At 30.7% G+C, this 22,210-nt stretch overlaps 1 protein-coding gene across 4 annotated transcripts in view; it reads left to right on the top strand.

The window, feature by feature from the left end:
• Nucleotides 1–21,997, top strand: part of LOC143258715 (phosphatidylinositol-3-phosphatase SAC1-like) — a 40,470-nt gene extending 18,473 nt beyond the window's left edge. For 2 of the 4 annotated variants that reach the window (XM_076447828.1, XM_076518202.1), the window contains 11 exons: nucleotides 269–355; nucleotides 3,955–4,023; nucleotides 4,625–4,704; nucleotides 5,777–5,875; nucleotides 9,934–10,072; nucleotides 10,239–10,308; nucleotides 11,064–11,136; nucleotides 13,198–13,291; nucleotides 14,746–14,880; nucleotides 17,736–17,796; nucleotides 19,434–21,997. In XM_076447828.1, coding sequence (XP_076303943.1) covers nucleotides 269–355; nucleotides 3,955–4,023; nucleotides 4,625–4,704; nucleotides 5,777–5,875; nucleotides 9,934–10,072; nucleotides 10,239–10,308; nucleotides 11,064–11,136; nucleotides 13,198–13,291; nucleotides 14,746–14,880; nucleotides 17,736–17,796; nucleotides 19,434–19,576 — 1,050 coding nt within the window. In that variant the 3' untranslated portion in view covers nucleotides 19,577–21,997. Of the gene's footprint in view, nucleotides 1–268; nucleotides 356–3,954; nucleotides 4,024–4,624; nucleotides 4,705–5,776; nucleotides 5,876–9,933; nucleotides 10,073–10,238; nucleotides 10,309–11,063; nucleotides 11,137–13,145; nucleotides 13,292–14,745; nucleotides 14,881–17,735; nucleotides 17,797–19,433 lie in introns of all 4 variants that reach the window. The other 2 variants (XR_013011921.1, XM_076447817.1) reach the window with 2 other exon arrangements.
• The last annotated feature ends 213 nt before the right edge of the window (nucleotides 21,998–22,210 follow it).

Below are 22,210 nucleotides of genomic sequence, written 5' to 3'. Positions count from 1 at the left end.
CGATCAGATCTGTGAGACACAGGTTTTTTCATTTTACCTTAATGGTAATTTTAATAGTTAGAAAAAAACAACGAATATACAACTGTCCTACCACTGAATTTGATTGATAAAATCAAAGTGTTGCAGTATCTTATTACGCTACTTATAGCTCATATCATGTCTTTATAACACAGAATGAGAAGTGTACATTTTAAAAAGACTGTCTCTAAAAATAGAGTTTTAATACAGGACTTTAGAATTTTCAATAACAGAACATGTTTTTTTCCAGACACGAGGTTCAATTCCGTTATTCTGGTCGCAGATGCCAAACTTGAAACGAAAACCTTCCCCTCGAGTCATTAACAATGAGAACCACGTAAGTTTAGTTTAACAGCTCAGTCTCCACCTCAGGTCGTTTTCGGTTAGAATCATGCAAGTTTAGTTTAACAGCTCAGTCTCCACCGGAGGTCATTCATAGTTAGAATCATGTAAGTTTAGTTTAACAGCTCAGTCTCCACTGGAGGTCATTCATAGTCAGAATCATGCAAGCTTAGTTTAACAGCTCAGTCTCCACCTCAAGTCATTCATAGTCAGAATCATGTAAGTTTAGTTTAACCATGCAGAACCTTGTAAGTTTGATAAGTTTAGCTGTGTGAAAGGTTTTATAATTCTGGACTTATTTTTAGCACTTGCAGATAAAAATTAAAGTTTGAAAGCATGCTTATGAGTCAAGGACTGCCATTTCACATTTATATCCTTTATACAATTGGGAAATACATTTTTATACAAGAAGGTAACTACTTTTAACTCTTTCTCTGTCACTTTGATGGATAAATAACTCTTTAGGTTCCAGGTGTATTTAGTTTAACAGCTCAGTCTCCACCTCAGGTCGTTTTCGGTTAGAATCATGCAAGTTTAGTTTAACAGCTCAGTCTCCACCGGAGGTCATTCATAGTTAGAATCATGTAAGTTTAGTTTAACAGCTCAGTCTCCACTGGAGGTCATTCATAGTCAGAATCATGCAAGCTTAGTTTAACAGCTCAGTCTCCACCTCAAGTCATTCATAGTCAGAATCATGTAAGTTTAGTTTAACCATGCAGAACCTTGTAAGTTTGATAAGTTTAGCTGTGTGAAAGGTTTTATAATTCTGGACTTATTTTTAGCACTTGCAGATAAAAATTAAAGTTTGAAAGCATGCTTATGAGTCAAGGACTGCCATTTCACATTTATATCCTTTATACAATTGGGAAATACATTTTTATACAAGAAGGTAACTACTTTTAACTCTTTCTCTGTCACTTTGATGGATAAATAACTCTTTAGGTTCCAGGTGTATTTCAGGTACACACTTTCATATTTTTCATAACTTATTTTAAAACTGGTAAGTTTGAATGGGAACACCTGTTCTTCATTGTGTTAGAAAAATACAATCTCGCATTTCCAAGGCTAAAACTAAAATTATAATCTTTCTTTATATCTGCTCTAGATAATTATTTAGAAGGGGGGGCACGTGCTCCTGGTAGTGCTGTAAGGGGATTGTGTAAGTGGTCGGGACGATGCTTTTGAGGGGATATGTTTTCACTCCTGGCAATGATTTAGAGGGAGAAATGTGTGTGGCAGAGCTCTTAAAGGGGAAATATTTGTGTTCTTAAAATGGAAGAGTAAAATTTGTTTAACACATCTAAACAGTGATATTTAGAAATACAAAGTGAAATAAAATATGTGCACTGTTTTAAAACATTATGAACATCTCAGAACCACAAATGTTGCATGCAAGGTTTTTAGACATTTAACATCAAACCTGTAAAAATCACATTTCCTGTCCCTTACAATCCAGTATGGTTTTTTTGTATTTCTGTACAGCTTGTTTTTAGTCTAATGATATGTGCATTATGTTATTAGTGTAGCAGTGCTATCAACACAAATATAAGGTTAGAATTTCTGAATCTCTTGTTTGTTGATTTATTTACAAAAATAAAACTTTGTTAAACTGTGATCTTTTTTTTCCATGTAATTCCAAATACAATATTTCATATTTCTCATATTTAACACCTGGTGCATGTTATTGGTCATATTATGATCTATTTTCATCATAACTTCCAATGCTAATTCTGTGAGACTAAATCTCACAAATGAAGTGTGATCTAAGCTTCTTTTCTTAGGTAACACTGTCTCATATTCATTTTTGTTTCAGTATATCATTATGAAATCTTGAAATTAAATGATTTAAAAGTGTTATTAATGAGTATTAATAAGTATTTTTGTACATAATATCAGTAAAATAATTCAGTACAAGTTACCTTAAAAAATACAACAACAAAAAATATTCATTCAGTACAAGTTACCTTAAAAAATACAACACAAATATTCATTTAGTACAAGTTACCTTAAAAAATACAACACAAATATTCATTTAGTACAAGTTACCTTAAAAATATTAAAAAACAAATATTCATTCAGTACAAGTTACCTTAAAAATACAACACAAATATTCATTTAGTACAAGTTACCTTAAAAATATAACAAAACAAATATTCATTCAGTACAAGTTACCTTAAAAAATACAACAACAAAAAATATTCATTCAGTACAAGTTACCTTAAAAAATACAACACAAATATTCATTTAGTACAAGTTACCTTAAAAAATACAACACAAATATTCATTTAGTACAAGTTACCTTAAAAAATACAACACAAATATTCATTTAGTACAAGTTACCTTAAAAATATTAAAAAACAAATATTCATTCAGTACAAGTTACCTTAAAAATACAACACAAATATTCATTTAGTACAAGTTACCTTAAAAATATAACAAAACAAATATTCATTCAGTACAAGTTACCTTAAAAATACAACAAAACAAATATTCATTCAGTACAAGTTACCTTAAAAATATAACAAAACAAATATCCATTCAGTACAAATTACTTTAAAAAATACAACAAAACAAATATTCATTCAGTACAAGTTAGCTTAAAAAATACAACAACACAAATATTCATTCAGTACAAGTTAGCTTAAAAAATACAACAAAACAAATATTCATTCAGTACAAGTTAGCTTAAAAAATACAACACAAATATTCATTCAGTACAAGTTACCTTAATAAATACAACACAAATATTCATTCAGTACAAGTTACCTTAATAAATACAACACAAATATTCATTCAGTACAAGTTACCTTAATAAATACAACACACATATTCAGTACAAGTTACCTTAAAAATACAACACAAATATTCATTCAGTACAAGTTACCTTAAAAATATAACAAAACAAATATCCATTCAGTACAAGTTACTTTAAAAAATACAACAAAACAAATATTCATTCAGTACAAGTTAGCTTAAAAAATACAACACAAATATTCATTCAGTACAAGTTACCTTAATAAATACAACACAAATATTCATTCAGTACAAGTTACCTTAAAAATACAACACAAATATTCATTCAGTACAAGTTACCTTAAAAATATAACAAAACAAATATCCATTCAGTACAAGTTACTTTAAAAAATACAACAAAACAAATATTCATTCAGTACAAGTTAGCTTAAAAAATACAACACAAATATTCATTCAGTACAAGTTAGCTTAAAAAATACAACAACACAAATATTCATTCAGTACAAGTTAGCTTAAAAAATACAACACAAATATTCATTCAGTACAAGTTACCTTAAAAATATAACAAAACAAATATCCATTCAGTACAAGTTACCTTAAAAATACAACAAAACAAATATCCATTCAGTACAAATTACTTTAAAAAATATAACAAAACAAATATCCATTCAGTACAAGTTACCTTAAAAATACAACAAAACAAATATCCATTCAGTACAAATTACTTTAAAAAATACAACAAAACAAATATTTCATTCAGTACAAGTTACCTTAAAAATATAACAACACAAATATTCCCCACAACTGATAAGTAAAATACAAGATTTTATTCTATTTCAGATTGATAGTTTCTCCAAACACTTCAATAATCAGATATTCAACTATGGAAGACAAGTTCTGATCAATCTGGTATGTACATGTATGTCAGGCTCAAAGTTTACCTAATGGCTCTGTGTTTCTTATATTTTAGTGTATTACCATAAGCTAAAGTATCAATCATCATTGTTGATTGAATATTCATTTTATTATGTAATTTTGAAAGAATTGTATCATTCTCTAGTAACATGGTCAGGTGGGTTTAGGCGTGCGACTCGTAATCTGAGAGTTGCGGGTTCGCATCCTCATCGTGCCAAATATGCTCTCCCTTTCGGCTGTGGGTGCATTATAATATGACGGTCAATCCCACTATTCGTTGGTAAAAGAGTAGATCAAGAGTTAGCGGTGGGTGGTGATGACTAGCTGCCTTCCCTCTAGTCTTACACTGCTAAATTAGGGACAGCTAGCACAGATAGCCCTCGAGTAGCTTTGCGCAAAGTTCAAAAAACAAACAGTGACATTAATAAAGCCAAATGAATCTTAGTAATATTGAAAATAAAATATATTACTTTAAGTTTGAAATTAAGAATACCTTTCTTTTTTGTGTTTATTTGCATTCTTTAAATTTCTGTCTGTAGCACTCACTCTTTCCATTGCCTCAGCCAAGTAAAACTACTACTTTCTTTTTGAGTAGGTAGACCAGAAAGGTGCTGAAGGACACTTGGAAAAATGTTTTTCAGAAATGGTTCAAGCTTCCAAAAGTCCTAACATAAGGTAATGTTTCAGATCTGAAAAGTTAATAATTAGTGTATACTGTTTGTGGTTGGTTTGTGACTGTTAGATAGTCAACGTCTGTTGGAATTTTCTGTTAATTGAAGGAAATGTGTATGTTTTGCTTGAGGGATAACTGAGTAAGGGTATTGTTAAATACCAGGCTGCACATCTTGATGGAATGTATCAGATATTTTACTTTTGTGACTTGCATTTGAATGTATTGTTTGTTTGATATGTCAATAGTTTATATTTAAGGATAACTGAAATGAATGTTTAATAAATCAATGATTTACAATTTGTCAACTTCCTCACGCTTTCTTGGTCCAAACAAATGGCAATATGTGACAGGCTATGACATCAGTTTCCCGTCTGGAAAGTACATCTTGTGTTCTCCATTCATCCTTCTCAGAAGTAACTAATAATGAAGAACTTCTGTCATGCATTTGTATTGAATGAGATACTCCTTAAAACACTGTATGTTTCTCTTGACATCCATGATCTGTTTGTCCCTAAAAAGTCAAATAAAATGTGGTTTTTTGTGACTGCAAAATTACCTGCTTTCCAGACCTCTGGATCTTCTTTTTCAAGGGAATGCACCTAGGAAAGATACCTTTGCCACAGTCTCTTATATTTGAGGTGATACCTGTTGTTATTAGAGACTTAGAGCTTTTGTCAATATTAAAAATAACTGTCACATTGATTTTAAAATTCCTGAGACCTTTAAGCCTCATTGTCCTAAAATGTGAAGTTTAAATTTTGTTACAAAATCAGGCTAACAGTTATGTTGGATGGTTTTATTTATATGAATGACTCAATGTCAGTCAAGCATAAACTATTGTAACTGATTTTCAACACTAACATGAAATAAAAAACCACGTTAGCATTGGCTTAAAACATAAGAAAAGAACTTTAATTACAGTGCTTTTAATGAACATTTTCTTTTCAAATATCATATTAAAGTACTTTTATCTGTAGTCCTAATGGAGTAGAAAATATTGTTCTGATGTCTGACATGTTACATGTTCCTCCACATGGTGTTCATGTGTCTGAATTTGTAATTTTGTTGGTATAGGTACGAAGCTTTTGACTTCCATCATGAGTGCAGGAAAATGCGATGGGACCGTTTGTCGATTCTGATCAACAAATTGGCACCAGTGCAAGACGATCTTGGGTTAGTCAACTCTTCGACTTGCTGCTGCTTCAAGACATTAACACCTAATGAATCATAGTAGGAAGTTAAGAACAGTTAATGGATACTTGTAGTGTTATACAGATATGTCATTCTGTGGCTTCTTCAAGACATTAACACCTAATGAATCATAGTAGGAAGTTAAGAACAGTTAATGGATACTTGTAGTGTTATACAGATATGTCATTTTGTGGCTTCTTCAAGACATTAACACCTAATGAATCATAGTAGGAAGTTAAGAACAGTTAATGGATACTTGTAGTGTTATACAGATATGTCATTCTGTGGCTTCTTCAAGACATTAACACCTAATGAATCATAGTAGGAAGTTAAGAACAGTTAATGGATACTTGTAATGTTATACAGATATGTCATTCTGTGGCTTCTTCAAGACATTAACACCTAATGAATCATAGTAGGAAGTTAAGAACACTTAATGGATACTTCTAGTGTTATACAGATATGCCATTATGTTGCTCCTTCAAGACATTAACACTTAATGATTCATGATGGGAAGTTTATAATAGTTAATGGATACTTAGTGTTACAAAGATAAATAATTCTGTGGTTTATTCAAGACATTAACACCTAATGATTCATAGTAGGAAGTTTATAACAGTTAATGGATACTTGTAGTGTTATATAGATATGTCATTCTGTGGCTTCTTCAAGACATTAACACCTAATTATTCATAGTGGGAAGTTAAGGACACTTAATGGATACTTCTAGTGTTATATAGATATGTCATTCTGTGGCTTCTTCAAGACATTAACACCTAATTATTCATAGTGGGAAGTTAAGGACATTTAATGGATACTTGTAGTGGTATATAGATATGTCATTCTGTGGCTTCTTCAAGACATTAACACCTAATTATTCATAGTGGGAAGTTAAGGATACTTAATGGATACTTGTAGTGGTATATAGATATGTCATTCTGTGGCTTCTTCAAGACATTAACACCTAATTATTCATAGTGGGAAGTTAAGGACACTTAATGCATACTTGTAGTGGTATATAGATATGTCATTCTGTGGCTTCTTCAAGACATTAACACCTAATTATTCATAGTGGGAAGTTAAGGACACTTAATGGATACTTGTAGTGGTATATAGATATGTCATTCTGTGGCTTCTTCAAGACATTAACACCTAATTATTCATAGTGGGAAGTTAAGGATACTTAATGGATACTTGTAGTGTTATATAGATATGTCATTCTGTGGCTTCTTCAAGACATTAACACTTAATTATTCATAGTGGGAAGTTAAAAACACTTAATGCATACTTGTAGTGGTATATAGATATGTCATTCTGTGGCTTCTTCAAGACATTAACACCTAATTATTCATAGTGGGAAGTTAAGGACACTTAATGGATACTTGTAGTGGTATATAGATATGTCATTCTGTGGCTTCTGCAAAACATTAACACCTAATTATTCATAGTGGGAAGTTAAGGACACTTAATGGATACTTGTTGTGGTATATAGATATGTCATTCTGTGGCTTCTTCAAGACATTAACACCTAATTATTCATAGTGGGAAGTTAAGGACACTTAATGGATACTTGTAGTGGTATATAGATATGTCATTCTGTGGCTTCTTCAAGACATTAACACCTAATTATTCATAATGGGAAGTTAAGGACACTTAATGGATACTTGTAGTGGTATGTAGATATGTCATTCTGTGGCTTCCTCGAGACATTAACACCTGTTGATTCATAGTGAAATATATATTTGCATACTCTCTGAAACCACTTAAATAAATGTCAAATGTTTTTCTATAGCAAAACTTCATATCTGATATTTTTCTCTCCCTAAATTAATTTCTACCTGTTCAGTAAGTTTGACCGGGTTCACAAACACCATAAAATATGTAAAGTCTAAATTATTATTCTTGTGTTTCTAGAATGATTGCAGTTTGTAATATGAAACTACAGTTGTTTATCTTAAATGACTTGAAGTTTGCAAGGATGTATATTAGTTTTAATTAATTTTTAATTGTCCTTTGAACCATTTTTGATTAATTTCTAATCTAACCTAACAACTTTCTTATTTATTTTACATTTTAATTAATTTTATAATAACAGATGAGGAATACACATGAACAAATGTATTTACCCTGGGTCCTCTTGTTTTCTCTCTCTCTGTCTCTCTTTTTTTTTTTTTGCTATCAGTCGATTGTCAGTGAAACTTAAGCCTACTTTTATTTCATACTAGTGGTACCACGAGTACTACACTAAATAATTTTCATTTTCTGCACCTAAGAACCCACAAAGCAAACAATATCCTGTAACTATCACAATTTTTCTAGCTTTCTAACAATGTGATAAGCTTTTAAAAATTCATCTAAGTTCCTCTGTGTAAATATTGTTACACAAGCTTTTGAACTGGAGGCAAAGTAGATACTTTTCTATACATAAGACAACATATTTAGAAAAGTCGTCTGAAAAATGAAAACTATTTTTTTGTTGGCTATAAATAGTACAGGATAAAGAGAGAACTTAGTAATTTGTGAAACAAAGGATGTGATAGGTGGGTCTGATTTTCTAGTTTGTGGCTCTGTAAACAAATGAGATTGAAGGGCTGTAAAAATTATGTTTTATGTAGGTAGTACCTATATTATAATGAGTAGCTTTTGTTAAATTCTGTTCTTCTCGAAGGGTGGTAAAACATTAGAGAAGAGAGAAGACTAAGAGAAATACTATAAATCTCACACTAGAGAAGATTTTTAAAAATATTTTCTTATTAAATTAAAGCTTAAAACTTGTTTAAAATTTCACTCATTAATTATTGTTTTGATGCCAAATTTATTAATATACAATGATAATAAAGTACTATAATTAATTTTTCAATATAACTTTAAAAAGTCGTGACATGCATGCTTTGAACTGCCCTTGGCAAGAGGGTTAATGTGTATCATGAGTTTGCTTAAGTTATAAAATATTTTTCCCAAAATAAATTTGTTTTATTAACTGTGGTCTGCATCTACTTTCACTGAATTTTTCTTGATGTGTGAGTTGCATTTGGTGTTGTTTGCAAGATTATAATGTATGTTTCTATATGTGAATTTATTTAAACAAGTACAGAAAGGTTTCATTTGATTTCCTCATCACATGACATCATTTGTTTCTAACGTGGCATGTACTTTTGTGATTTTTAAACATGATATGGATTCACTGTTTACATCCCTCAACATTTCACACTTGAACCCCTTTTTGGTGGTTATCCACCAATCACTAAACTTAGCTTCTCCAGATAGCTGTAATGTGAAATATCAAGGTAAAAACTTAGCTTCTCCAGACAGATGTAATGTGAATTATCAAGGTAAAAACTTAGCTTCTCTAGATAGCTGTAATGTGAAATATCAAGATAAAAACTTAGCTTCTCCAGATAGCTGTAATGTGAAATATCAAGGTAAAAACATAGCTTCTCCAGATAGCTGTAATGTGAAATATCAAGGTAAAAACTTAGCTTCTCCAGATAGCTGTAATGTGAAATATCAAGGTAAAAACTTAGCTTTTCCAGATAGCTGTAATGTGAAATATCAAGGTAAAAACTTAGCTTCTCCAGATAGCTGTAATTTGAAATATCAGTGTAAAAACTTAGCTTCTCCAGGTAGCTGTAATGTGAAATATCAAGGTAAAAAATTAGCTTTTCCAGATAGCTGTAATGTGAAATATCAAGGTAAGAATTTAGTTTCTCCAGATAGCTGTAATGTGAAATATCAGTGTAAAAACTTAACTTCTCCAGATAGCTGTAATGTGAAATATCAAGGTAAAAACTTAGCTTCTCCAGATAGCTGTAATGTGAAATATCAAGGTAGATAAATGTTTATCACTGGCATTTCCTTTTTCTCTTTTGTTAGATCTACGCTAAACTATCTGGAGGAAAATGATTCCTAAGGTTTCTGTATTACACTCTTTGTATAACGTCTAATTTCTATTCACCTAAGTTTTATGCATGTCTAAGTGAAAGCTTTACTTGTAGACTGTCATGTAAAGACAATTTATATTTTACTTGTTTTTCCAATAGGTATTTTCTCATGCTGAAGGATGGAACAGCTGTTTTAGTCCAAGATGGAGTTTTCAGAACCAACTGTATTGATTGTCTCGATCGTACAAATGTAGTGCAGAATATGGTTGGTAGGAGAAGTCTTCAGCAACAGCTACAGGTATTTATTCCTAGCTATTATGAGCATTTGATCTCCAGCAATAAATGTTAACTGCTTTTATTCTGGAAAATAAGAAAAGTTATATATATATAGACACATGTATACACACACGCACATGCCATTTTATCACTAGTTAATTATTTGCTTATTTTTTGTTTGTGCCCAGAAATTAGGAATACTTAATAAAGATCAGAAGGTAGAGGACCATGTGAACTTTGAAGTTGTCTACAGAAATGGTGAGTCATTATATTGCATATTATTTCAAATTCGATTTTTTTTTGTTTCACTCTAAAATAATATCTTTACAAAATTGAAAATTTATACTTATTATTTTAAGTCCTTGCAGTGAAAAGACTGTTTGGAGAAAGTAATTACAAAACCTTAAACTTTAAGTGCTTTCCATTGGATCAGTATCACATTTATAGGAGAAAACTTAAAACTTAGTTAAACAAGAACATCAGTAACTAATGCATCAGTTGGTAACAGAACTCAAACATGTCACAGTAGTTTTTGGTATTGTTTGATATTTCAGGTATATGTACCAAAGTACCAGTGTTAAGTGTTAATTTTCAACAATAGTTATCCTTATGAGTCTCTCGATGTTGGCCCATAAAATATGTATAATGTTGCAACAATGTCTTTGTGATGTCATTTAGAGGGTCTTTGGTTATCAGAAACTTAGTCACTGTCAATGTAACTTAGAATGGGTGTGATTATTAGAACGTAGAATTTTAGTTCCTGTGGGTATGTGTGTGATGTTATTTAGAAAGGCTGTGATTTTCGAAGGTTAGCTACTATGGTTACTTGTGTAAAGTCATTAAGAATGGCCATGGTTGTCAAAAATTTAGTCTCTACAAGAACTTGTGTAATTCTCACTTTATATTTCTTAGGATGGGAAACTTTATTTGAAAGTTGTGAAAACATAACTGACAACATGTTTTTGTGATTGTTACACATAAACACGAATTGATTGTTGTTGATTTCTCTTCAGTGTGGGCAGACAATGCTGATGTGTGTAGTATCCAGTATGCAGGAACCTCTGCTTTGAAGACAGACTTTACTAGGTGAGGTATATGATGTGTGTAGTTTAAAAAAAAAATAATTTTAAAAGATGCTTTGCAAAGTCATTTAATAATGTTTAAATTTTTATTGGATAGCCAACTTTATTTCACTAATGAAACTTCTTGGCTTATAGTTCTTTTAACAATCTTTGAAAAAGATTTTGGATATGTAGATTAAGGTAAAAGTGTAAATTTGGTGTATCTGGATCTTCAGAAAACAGTTTACAAAGTGCTACATTAAAGGCTTGTTAAGAATACTCTCTGTAAGTGTCAGGTATGTGTTAGGAAATTGGATTGTAGAGTGGCTTGATGGAAGAAACCAGATGGCTGTTATAAATGAAGTTCAATCAAAATGGATTAATGGTACAAGTGAGGTACCTCAGGGCTCAGTCTTAGGACCTTTACTCTCTTTGATTTACATCAGTGACATGGTTGAAAGAATGGTCAGTACATCACTTAAATTATTTTACTGATACTGAGGTCTTGGGTCTTGCTGGTTGTGAAGAGGATTCTACTGAATTACTGAAGGATTTATATCATCTAGTGAGTTGGGTAAATAAATGGTAGATGGGTGTTAATTGCAATAAATACAAGATAATGTATGTGGGTTATCATAATTTGGATGGGAATAGCCTTAACAGTGTTATGAAGGAAAGGGATTTTGGTATAATAGTTGATCAGTCTCAAAACCCATCCAAGTAGTGTATTGTTGCCAGTTGTAAGGCAAGTAGGGTTTTAGGTTATATTTACAGAAATGTTGAATACAAGTCTAAACAAGTTATAATTTCGTTGTATAAGTCACTGGTTAGGCCACATTTTGAATATTGTGTTCAGTCTGAGGAAAGACATTGAATTGTTGGAAAGGGTTCGAAGAAAGATTACAAGAATAGTGCCTGAGATGGAGGGGTTGAAATCTTTCTAATTGTTTTCTCTTGAAAAGTTTGTCTTTTCTCACAGCAAATCCACCTCTGGCTACCTGATGTGTCCACTGATGGGAATCAAACCACTGATTTTAGAGTTGTAAATCTGAAGACTTACTGCTGTCACAGTGAGAGTCAGAGGGGATCTGATTAAGATTTGTAAGACTTTTAAAGAACTGACAGCAATGATGCATCATCTTTCTTTTCATATTTAACAGTTAGAACACAAATATAAGAAAGTTTCATTTTTCTGACAAGGTGGTTGGCCTTTGGAATGGGTTGCCTAGGATGTTGTAGAGGCAGTAATTCGAAGTGAGTTTAAGAAAAAGCTTGATAAGTATATGGATAATAACGTCTATTATTTTAATTTAGTTCAGAGGATGGAACAGTTAAAATGGGCCAATAGATCCCATGTTGTTCCAAAATGTTGTGATTACAACATTGTATGGTGCTGAGTTTTTACTTGAAAAGGTTTAGATAGGTTAAGATGTACAGCATAAAAGAATGTTTGTAGTTAGTGAGTTTTTACTTTAAGACATTCTGAGGTGGGGTAAGTATATGAAATAGTATTTTTTAAATTACCTATTGAAATTTTAGTTGAAATGTTTTGAAGAGGGGATGAGCAGCTCTACAATATAAAAAGAAACTTCTAGTGTTTACATTTCTGAAGAAGCAACCTAAACAAACTGCCCTGAAAGTTTGAAAGTATATCTAACCAGGCTATGTTTTCTGAGTTTTCAACACCAGTATAGTACTTTAACTTATTTAGGTGTCTTGTTCATAAATTTATCAGAATCATGCATAAAACATAGACATAACCATTGGAGAGAAATATTTGCATGTAAACTGTACACGTGAAACAAGGTTTGTAAATTGGCTTGAAACCACATAAATGTAATTATGTTTCTTATGTGTTAATTATGTGTCTTGCTTCATGCAATATAGTTACTCTTTAAAGAAAGAAATTGGAATCTGTTTCAGGATTTTTGTGTGATTTTGTTAATTTGAAAATCAAATTATGAAAAGTGTCTTTTAATATAGGTTATCATATAAATAGGTTAAAAGTAGCACATTATTAATGAAATGTATCAGTCTTAAAATACCTCGTAAGCAACGTATGAGTGCATGTCGATTACTTCTGAAGGACGGGAAAAAGATCTATAGCTGGCCTGCTCAGTGATGGCTGGAATACACTCGTACGATACTATAAAAATAACTTTGCTGATGGCTTCAGACAGGTAAGCGAATTTTCTGATTTTACAGACACTGTATATTTAAATTTTCACATTGTTATTTAATTCTGTGAGAATAGTTAGACTCACACTGATATTTCAAACAACAGAGTAATAAGTCATAATTCGAGTTAAAAATTCGTTATTCTTAATGCAAAACAGCTGACCATTTTAACTAATGTCTACTCTGATTAGAAGGACTTTGAACGATTGTATTCACAAATTATTCTTGTGATAAATAGCTGAAACTGTGGTTGACTTGCTTAACATGCAAAGTGTAATTACACATGAGTAACTAACCTAACTTTGTGCTGTAAAAACCAAGTTAAAGCCAGGTGAAGTGCCAGAGTAAATTTCATATCCAGTCCCTTTTATATTGCTCATTTGAATCACATGTTCCTTGTTTTTTTACACATTATTAAAATAAATTCACTATCAACATATATTAGGTTTCATATTCTCACTTCCTTCTCTGGCTTCTAACCCAGAACTGTCTGTGAATACAACCTTTAAAATATTTATTACATGTTACTGCCAAAGGAAAAGGAATTTCATCATCGTACCCCTCAATGTGGTTTCTTTTTATTTTGAAATTAAACTCTGTTATCCTGGTAACTTTTGTTTATAAGTCAAAGATTGTTTTCTTGTTGAAGTTAAAAAAAAAACTTTTTCTCAAATATCATTCTGAAACAACACTTCATTTTTTTTAATATTTTAAATTATTTATTTTTATTGTGCAATAGATTAAATAACAAACATATTCAATATTTTATTATAACTTCGTCAAAACACTTACCACAATCAGTAGTTGAAACGTCATTGGCTCTCGGTAGTCCCAGTTTATTTGGTGATAGAGATGAGTAACTGATATCATTATTGTAAATTTAGTTTTCAAATTATGTATATATGAATGTTGTAGTGGGAAAGTAGGTTTTATTTTATTTCTGAAGCTTGCAGGGGAGTGTTTTAACAAAAAAGGTAATCTATCATTGAAAAAGCACAGGGGACTTGTCTCCCATGTAACCAGTAAAATGCTTATGAAGTGACATTGGCTTCATTTATAAAGATACCTACATTATATAAACAGCCGTTATTTTAACAAAAGCTACATTTCCATAATGTAACTGCTCCTCTAAAAAGACATATAAATAATAGTGCTTTAGTCTTAAAAAAATGTTTTAATCCAAATTTGTAAAAGAAATTATAAGTCTCAACGAACTGTATACAGTGTTTGTCTGGATTATTTTATTGACTTAAATGTGTTTTTGCATAAAACTTTTTTTTTCATCACGAGAATAATACTGACCGATATTTAATGATAACATTCTGTTTGTAAATACCATTTTGTTAGGGTGGCTAAAAAGGTTTCTGTATGTGAATGTTTAGGTTACTGTGATGCTATATGATACTTACTGGGTGACTAAAAGTTCTTTGCATCTAAATGTTTGTTTGGTCTCTAGGATGCTATAGATTTGTTTCTGGGTAACTACAATGTTGAGGAAAATGAAGGAGTAACAAAACTTTGTCCACTGATGAAGAAAAAAGACATGAAACTCTTAGCTGTAAGAAGTGTTAAAGTATTGAAACTCTTAGCTGTAAGAAGTGTTAAAGTATTCTTTTTCCAAGTGTTTGTGTTTTTTTTTTGCAGTATAAATAGAAAAATTAACATCTCTTAACTGTTGAATTGTGACTTGTGAAGAACAAATGTCTTTGTCATCAAGTTAATTAAGTCCTGCCCTTGACACGTAAAGTTGGTGGTTAGTTCTGTCACAAGCAGGTTAAACTGTTTTCATATTACCTGAGGATGTTGGTTGAAGAACAAATGTCTTTGTTAACAAGTTAGTTAAGTCCTGCCCTTGACACGTAAAGTTGGTGGTTAGTTCTGTCACAAGCAGGTTAAACTGTTTTCATATTACCCGAGGATGTTGGTTGAAGAACAAATGTCTTTGTTAACAAGTTAGTTAAGTCCTGCCCTTGACATGTAAAGTTGGTGGTTAGTTCTGTCACAAGCAGGTTAAACTTTTTTCACATTACCTGAGGATGTTGGATAACAAAGGGCATCTTTGTTATCAAGTTAGTTAAGTCCTGCCCTTGACACATAAAGTTGGTGGTTTAAAGGGTGTTAAGATACCTTTTAGTCTGTTTTGGTTGTCCCATCCACTATCTATAACCACCCTGTATATCATTTTGTAAAATTAACATAATTTAAAGGGTGTTAAGGGACCTTTTAGTCTGTTTTGGTTGTCCCATTTACTAAACTAAAATGACCAAAGAAAGCTCAAAATCAACCCTTATCACTGAAATATGTATCAAGCTTTCTATTTAACTCCCTTAAATTAACTTCATCTACCATATTTGAATGCAATTCACTCAAAAGCCATCTACCCAGTTAGAAAAATAAAGCTGCCTTAGCTGAAGAGGATTCCTTGTCTTCCAAAATTTATACTTGGGTCCGTAGTCTTACCATTATGTATATATACAAACAAATGATGCATCGACAGTCTGTTCTTTAACAATTTTAAACACTTACTATCTCTTCTTTATTGTAGAAAAACAAGTTCAGAGATCATAACATTTCTGTCCCAGGCATCATTCTATTAGCCCTCTTTTAAGCCTTTTTTACAAATTAAATTTCATTTTTAAAATAAGGTGCCTAAGACTAAACACAGTATTCCAAATATTGCCTAACCAGTGATCTGCACAAAGATATTATAACCTCTTTAGGCTTGTATTCAATATTTTTGTTGATAAAACCTAAAATCCTATTTGCCTTATCACTAGCAACAGCACATTTCTTTGATGGGTTTTAGAGAGTGGTCAACCAAAACACCAGGATTGTTGTCTTCCCTAAGATTATTCTCATCTGTTTTACACTTATTTTTCAAATTATTATAACCCACATGTATTATCTAGTATTAATTATAAATCATCTGCTCTTTATTCGTCCAGTTCTCTAAATAATTTTGTATAGTAGTAGCATCATCTCCACGGCTGACAACACTCAAAAGTTTAATGTTATCAGCAAATTTTAATGATATATTGACCATTTCTTCATCCGTGTCTTCAACATAACTCAAAAGGAGCAAAGATTGTAACATTGAATCCTGAAGTATCCTACTAATACCATTAATCCAGTTTGACTGGCTTCCATTTACTACAATTAAATCCTCTACTCTCTTACATCTAATTGTTATTCTTAGTTACTTAAAAAATACCTGACAATCTAGCATTAGGCCTCAAAATGTATCTCAATGCAGCTGGTATGGGTATTAAAACTTTTATGTTTCGACCTTCATTCTCTACAATATTTTAATAAAAGTTTTAATACCCGTACCAGCCGTCTTGAGATACATTTTTACTTCAAAAGATTTTATCGTCATCACGAGTATTAAGCCTAATGTAACGATAATAAAACCTAAAAGTGTGCTCTCCAAACTAAAGTATCAATTGTAGACTTTGGAAATATTAAAACAATTCTTGTCTACTCCATAAGAATGGTAAAACCTACAAATTCTCTCTTGCTTAGAGTTTGGATCTTCCATCCACTATTCTCCACATCCCTCTCTGTCTAACAGCTTACACATTTTAAATTTGTTTGTATCACATGTAAATCTTGTAATATTTCTAACTTTCATAACAAAACATTTTTTATATAAAAGGCAAAAATAATAAATACTGTAATCCAGACACTTTCCAACTGGGTTCACTCCTGATAAATTAATCTTTTGGAAGCACTAAAGGTATAGGATTATTTGTTTTGGTCTTTCATTGATGTTTGGAACTTGTTTGTTCTGTGAATACCATTCTTTATATATAAATACTTAAAAATTATACTTAGGTTAAAACCTGTAAACAACAAGCTGACATGTATAATAGACCTTACACTAGAATTTTGGTTATAAGTTCAGAAATAGTGTGTGTGTTTCTTTAATACAACTCTCTTGGTAAAGATTTACAAATAAAACAATGGAAGCTTATTTCGTCTGAAGTAAAAATTTGTCCAATTACTCGAGAAAATCATGGAATCCATAAATTTATCTAATTTTTATATATTTCTAAAGTGTGCATATTGGTCAGTATGAACGCATGGTAAGAAAATCATTGAACGTCAATCTCTGACTTATAGGTCAAATTTTGTTTCAACAAAATTCCTTACCACCAATTCTCAGACACGAGCCAAACCTTGTTATATTTACTAGTTTTATTGAGAATGAAATAAGAAAATCTTTACAAGTTGTCAGTGATATAACTAAAGAGGTGGGAAAAAACAACTTTTGTTATGAAACAATTGAAACTAACCTTACTTAATTATATGTTTTTGTATGAATTATTTTATCGAAAATGAAGATTTCAGTAACAGAGTTTTTAAAGTAATCGTAATAATTCCAACTTTAATGTTATGAAATAATTGAAAAACAACCACCAACATTTATTTTTTTATTTTTTCCAGTTACCAATTGTTCTGTTAATAGCCTTAGCAATGTCATTTTATTGTCTTCTCACACCACCAGGTAAGTATGGCAGTTGTAGTCTATGTATTTTCTTTTATTACAACTCTTACAGTAACAAAGAATATTTTAAAACGGTTACAACATTTCAGTCATCGATGTGATTGTTATGGAACTCGCAAGTTTTAACAGAGAAGAAGCTTTCGTTTCTAAATCCAAGAATCTTCTTTACCATTAACACTTGTGTATTTGAGAATAATTGCACCAACAGTGGAAGTGTTGTACCTTTTCTAAGACATATCTTCATTAACCATGAAAGCTGTAACTTGTAATTAGATAATACCTCTAATCAGTAAGTGAACTTTATTAAACTGTTAGTTTTAATCTGTTGGATTCATGACTTGTCGTGGCACCACTTAAATAATTAAAATACAATGTTGTATGTCGTTAAAAGATATTTATTAAAGTTGTCACAGAAACTTGTGTTGTCAATGACATTACAAGATCCCTAAATATAAATGACCAGCTCTTGTGTAATGGTACAATCAAATAACAAGTTAAAGTTCAGAGTTTTATTCTTACACAATTATTAGGTACTCATTAGAGCCATTGCTGGTTTTAATTGTGTAAATATAAATATTGTATTTTAACATCACACAACTATTTACACTTCATAATCAACATGACATGTTACACTGCACACATATAAATTATAATTAATGGTCCTAAAAACAGAGAAGATAGAAATAGTTTATGATGAAAACATTAATCTTGTAGAGATTGACACTGCCATCTATTGAGTATTATTTGCCCTATGTTAGAGGGAGTTTCAAGTTCAGTAGGGTATTTGATTTGACGAAATATACCAAGGATATTTGTGTGTAGAAACTTGTGACCTTCATTGGCACTTGCATACTTTGACCAGAGCACAAAAGTAGCTAGAAGCAGCTACAAAACCATGAGGTACTGTAATAAAGAAACAGTTTGTTCTTTTTTAATGACACCAGATCTCATGTTTGTAGAGTAAGCATTATTGCTGTGTATTCTAAATCAAAGATAAGGCTCGTGGTTAGGACTTGAATACCATATATCTTGTTTAATGTATGACAAGAGACTTCTGTTATGACTGAGTATAGTAGTTATAATATTAAAATTTAACATATAATTAGGTAGAAGTCTGTAGAACTTCACACTTTTCTTTGGTAATTTCAAACTAATTGAGATAAAAATGCTTAATAAAACCCCAAGATAACGAACGTTTTAGTTGTCACTAATTTACAATAGTGAGACTGTTTATATAAGATTTGAAGCGTATGTGGCGTTAATAATACGTGTTTATTCTGAAGGCTTCTTTGGACAGGCAGTTTAAAATACTATAAACGTGTGGCATTAATAGTGTTGTTGTTGAATGATTCAAATATTGTTGTTTGGTTTTTAAATAATGATAAATATAACAAGTAAATATAGAATCAAATGGTAGGTTGAGTTTTGTATATGTTTTTAATATTACAAGGTAACTAAAATAGAATTTATCTTTCCAACAGTTGTTGTGAATGCAGTAATGTTTTAGAACTTGTCAAGAAAAATTACATATACACGTGTAGCAATATAAACATTTGCATATATCAGTTATGAAAATTCAATAACACACTTTCATTTGTAGTTATTTTCATTGTGTATTTCTCCTTTATCGTTTGCAGTTCATACTACAGAGACAATCATGTACGTGATATTCTGGGCTGTGATTACTACAGTCACTTTAACCGTCATCTTGTATTTCGGTGCTGAGTTTGTAGACTGCCCAAAACTACAAGAATTCCGACCAAAGTTAAAAGTAAAGTAATACAGCTGTTGTTAGGTGTCTTAATACAGCTGTTGCTAGGTTGTATTAGGTTTTTGTAATTATAAGGTCCAAAGTTTTGTGTGTATACTTGAAAGAATGTTTGTTTTCATGTGAGTGCCAAAGCACTTTTTAAAATTCATTTGATCGATAGATTCGTCAAATTAAAACATTGGGGATTTTTGAAGGTTTGGAAAATTGAGTTGTGAAGCATTATATAAAGACTTTATCTTTTGCATGTGAGAAATCTGTAATAACAGTACAATATTTCTACTTAACAATGAAAATGTATAATAAACAGGTACTTACTGATGTTATATTTTTGTTCCGAATTAATTGTTATCGTTAGCTAACAGTTTAAGTAAAATGTGGATGGCTAATGGAGTTTATTAGACTGTTTACTAGTCTACTTAATTCAGTTAAGTCATTACAGAGTAACATCTTATAAAACTAGGAAGGAAAACTACATTAATGAAATGTGAGACTTAATTTGTATATAAGAGTTCTTAAAGCACTACAGAAATATGACTAATGGTTCATAGGGCATGTTTTCAATCAACAAGAGATTAAATGTTTTGTAAATATAACATTAATAAAAGATAATTTTCTCACGTGTAATTTGGAGAATCATACGAATATGTAATTAATAATGAGCATCTGAAAGCCCAAACAGCATTGTTTCTCTTTACACAAAAGATCGGGTTTTAATGGATGTGATGGGTCCAGCATGGATAACTCTGTGTATCCTTGTGCTTAGCAATAAAACAAACATGAAATATTAATAATTATTTTATTATAAAAAAACTGTAATTCAGAAAAAATTTACATTTTGTAAATGTTTCCAGTCATTTGAGGTGGGTAATATGTTCACCCTTTATCCGCTTTTCTTTGTCTACACTCTTACTTTATCATTTGAAGTAGGATTATATACTTGTATAATTAGGAACATTTTCCATTATACAGACACTTACTGGCAAAAAAAACAAAGTTAGTAACTGAAAAAAGGAAGTAATTGTGTTGGGAGCAAAACAAATAGGAAATTTTGTTTTGGCTTCTTATATAGTGTGATAAAAAACATGGGCCAGTACTTTTGTGTAGTCATGAAATAACTTTTAAATAACTGTAGAAAATGTCCAAACTGAGTAACAAGATTTATAGATATAACTGTTTTTCAGTTTACTATTCAGGTATGCATGTCTTTACAGGACACCTAGAGTTTAACAGCTTTGGAATGTTTTTACTTAAAATAACCAGAGGGACTCTTTGTGCATATTTAGAGTGGTCAGCCCAGCACTATTTACAAACTTTTATGGTTTCAGTAATTTGTTAACTTACATATTTTGTGTTTAACTCTCAAATTATTATTATTTTTTTCACTGTTTGGTGCAAAGGAGGTCCACGTTAAGTAACTGTCTCACAAGCAGTTTGACTCAAACAGTTTAGAAAAATGTATTTAAAAATTCAGTGAGATCCATATGAACCTCAAAGATAATAATAATAATAGGGTTAAAAACACTTTACCAGTGCAGAATGTTTTTCAAAAGTTATATTTAGTTAAATATTTATAGGACCAACAACACAGCAGTGTATTGTATTTATGTCCATCTGACGTGTAATTTGTAGAATAATATATTACACTTTGGTTCTTAAGTTTGAAACTTATCATGATTCTGTAATGTGTTTAAAACAAAAGTGTGCTATAGAAGTAAATCTAAGTTGTGGCTAATATTTGTTATGAAATCTTCATGCGTTAGTTTTTTTTTAAGTGTTTTTCTTCTTCTTTATAACATTATTTTTTAACCTATTAAAAATAATTATTTGATGAAGAAATGTGCTAATAACATACAATTTTGTAATGGATTATCATACTTTGCTAAATTTTCATAAAATGGTGAGTTATTTTGTAGCTTGTTTTTGAGACTAGTATTATTTAAGTGTGGTGTTAAAAATGTATTACCTACAGTTGTAACTCCAAGTTCACTGGTTGATTAAAAACAACAACATAAATCTGTTGATAATTGTTTGTTTCAACAATCATGTTAAATATTAAAGTTACTCTGCCATATCAGTACAGATGTTTTTTACCTGTATAAATAAATACAGGTATAAATGCATGTTCCTGATTTTGTTGTAAGGGCATTTTGTGGAAATATATTGATGAGTAATATTAGTATTTATATTGTATCTAAAGAAAGCAAATAATCAAACATTATTTATAGTCAATGGTAATAAGGATGTGTTGTATGGTTTATAATTTCATCTTTTCAAATTGTTCTTCAAATCGTTGCTTATTAAATTGTTGAAGAAAAAATCTCAAACTTTGATATTTGTTTGTAAAGCCACAATATATTTTTCTTTGTAATCTTTACAACTTGTTTCTGTCTTAAAAACCTTTTCATGAAATAAAAACATTCCTTCTCTAAAGATCGCAATAAATTCGTTATCTTTAATACCTACATCTTGTATGCCCTCTAGCGGCATAATGATAAGCCTGCAGACTCATAATAACTTTGTGCTTAACTTCAAACAATTTTCCCAAATAAGTAAAAAAAACATTAAAGTGGAGTTAAATTGAAAGATTAAAACGGTCTATCAAATCACCGTGATAATATTTAAGATTTCAAAATTAAAAGTGTT

Source organism: Tachypleus tridentatus, chromosome 1 (assembly GCF_004210375.1).
Source record: "Tachypleus tridentatus isolate NWPU-2018 chromosome 1, ASM421037v1, whole genome shotgun sequence".
Taxonomy (NCBI): Eukaryota; Metazoa; Arthropoda; class Merostomata; order Xiphosura; family Limulidae; genus Tachypleus; species Tachypleus tridentatus.
This window is presented reverse-complemented; position numbering and strand designations above follow the sequence as displayed.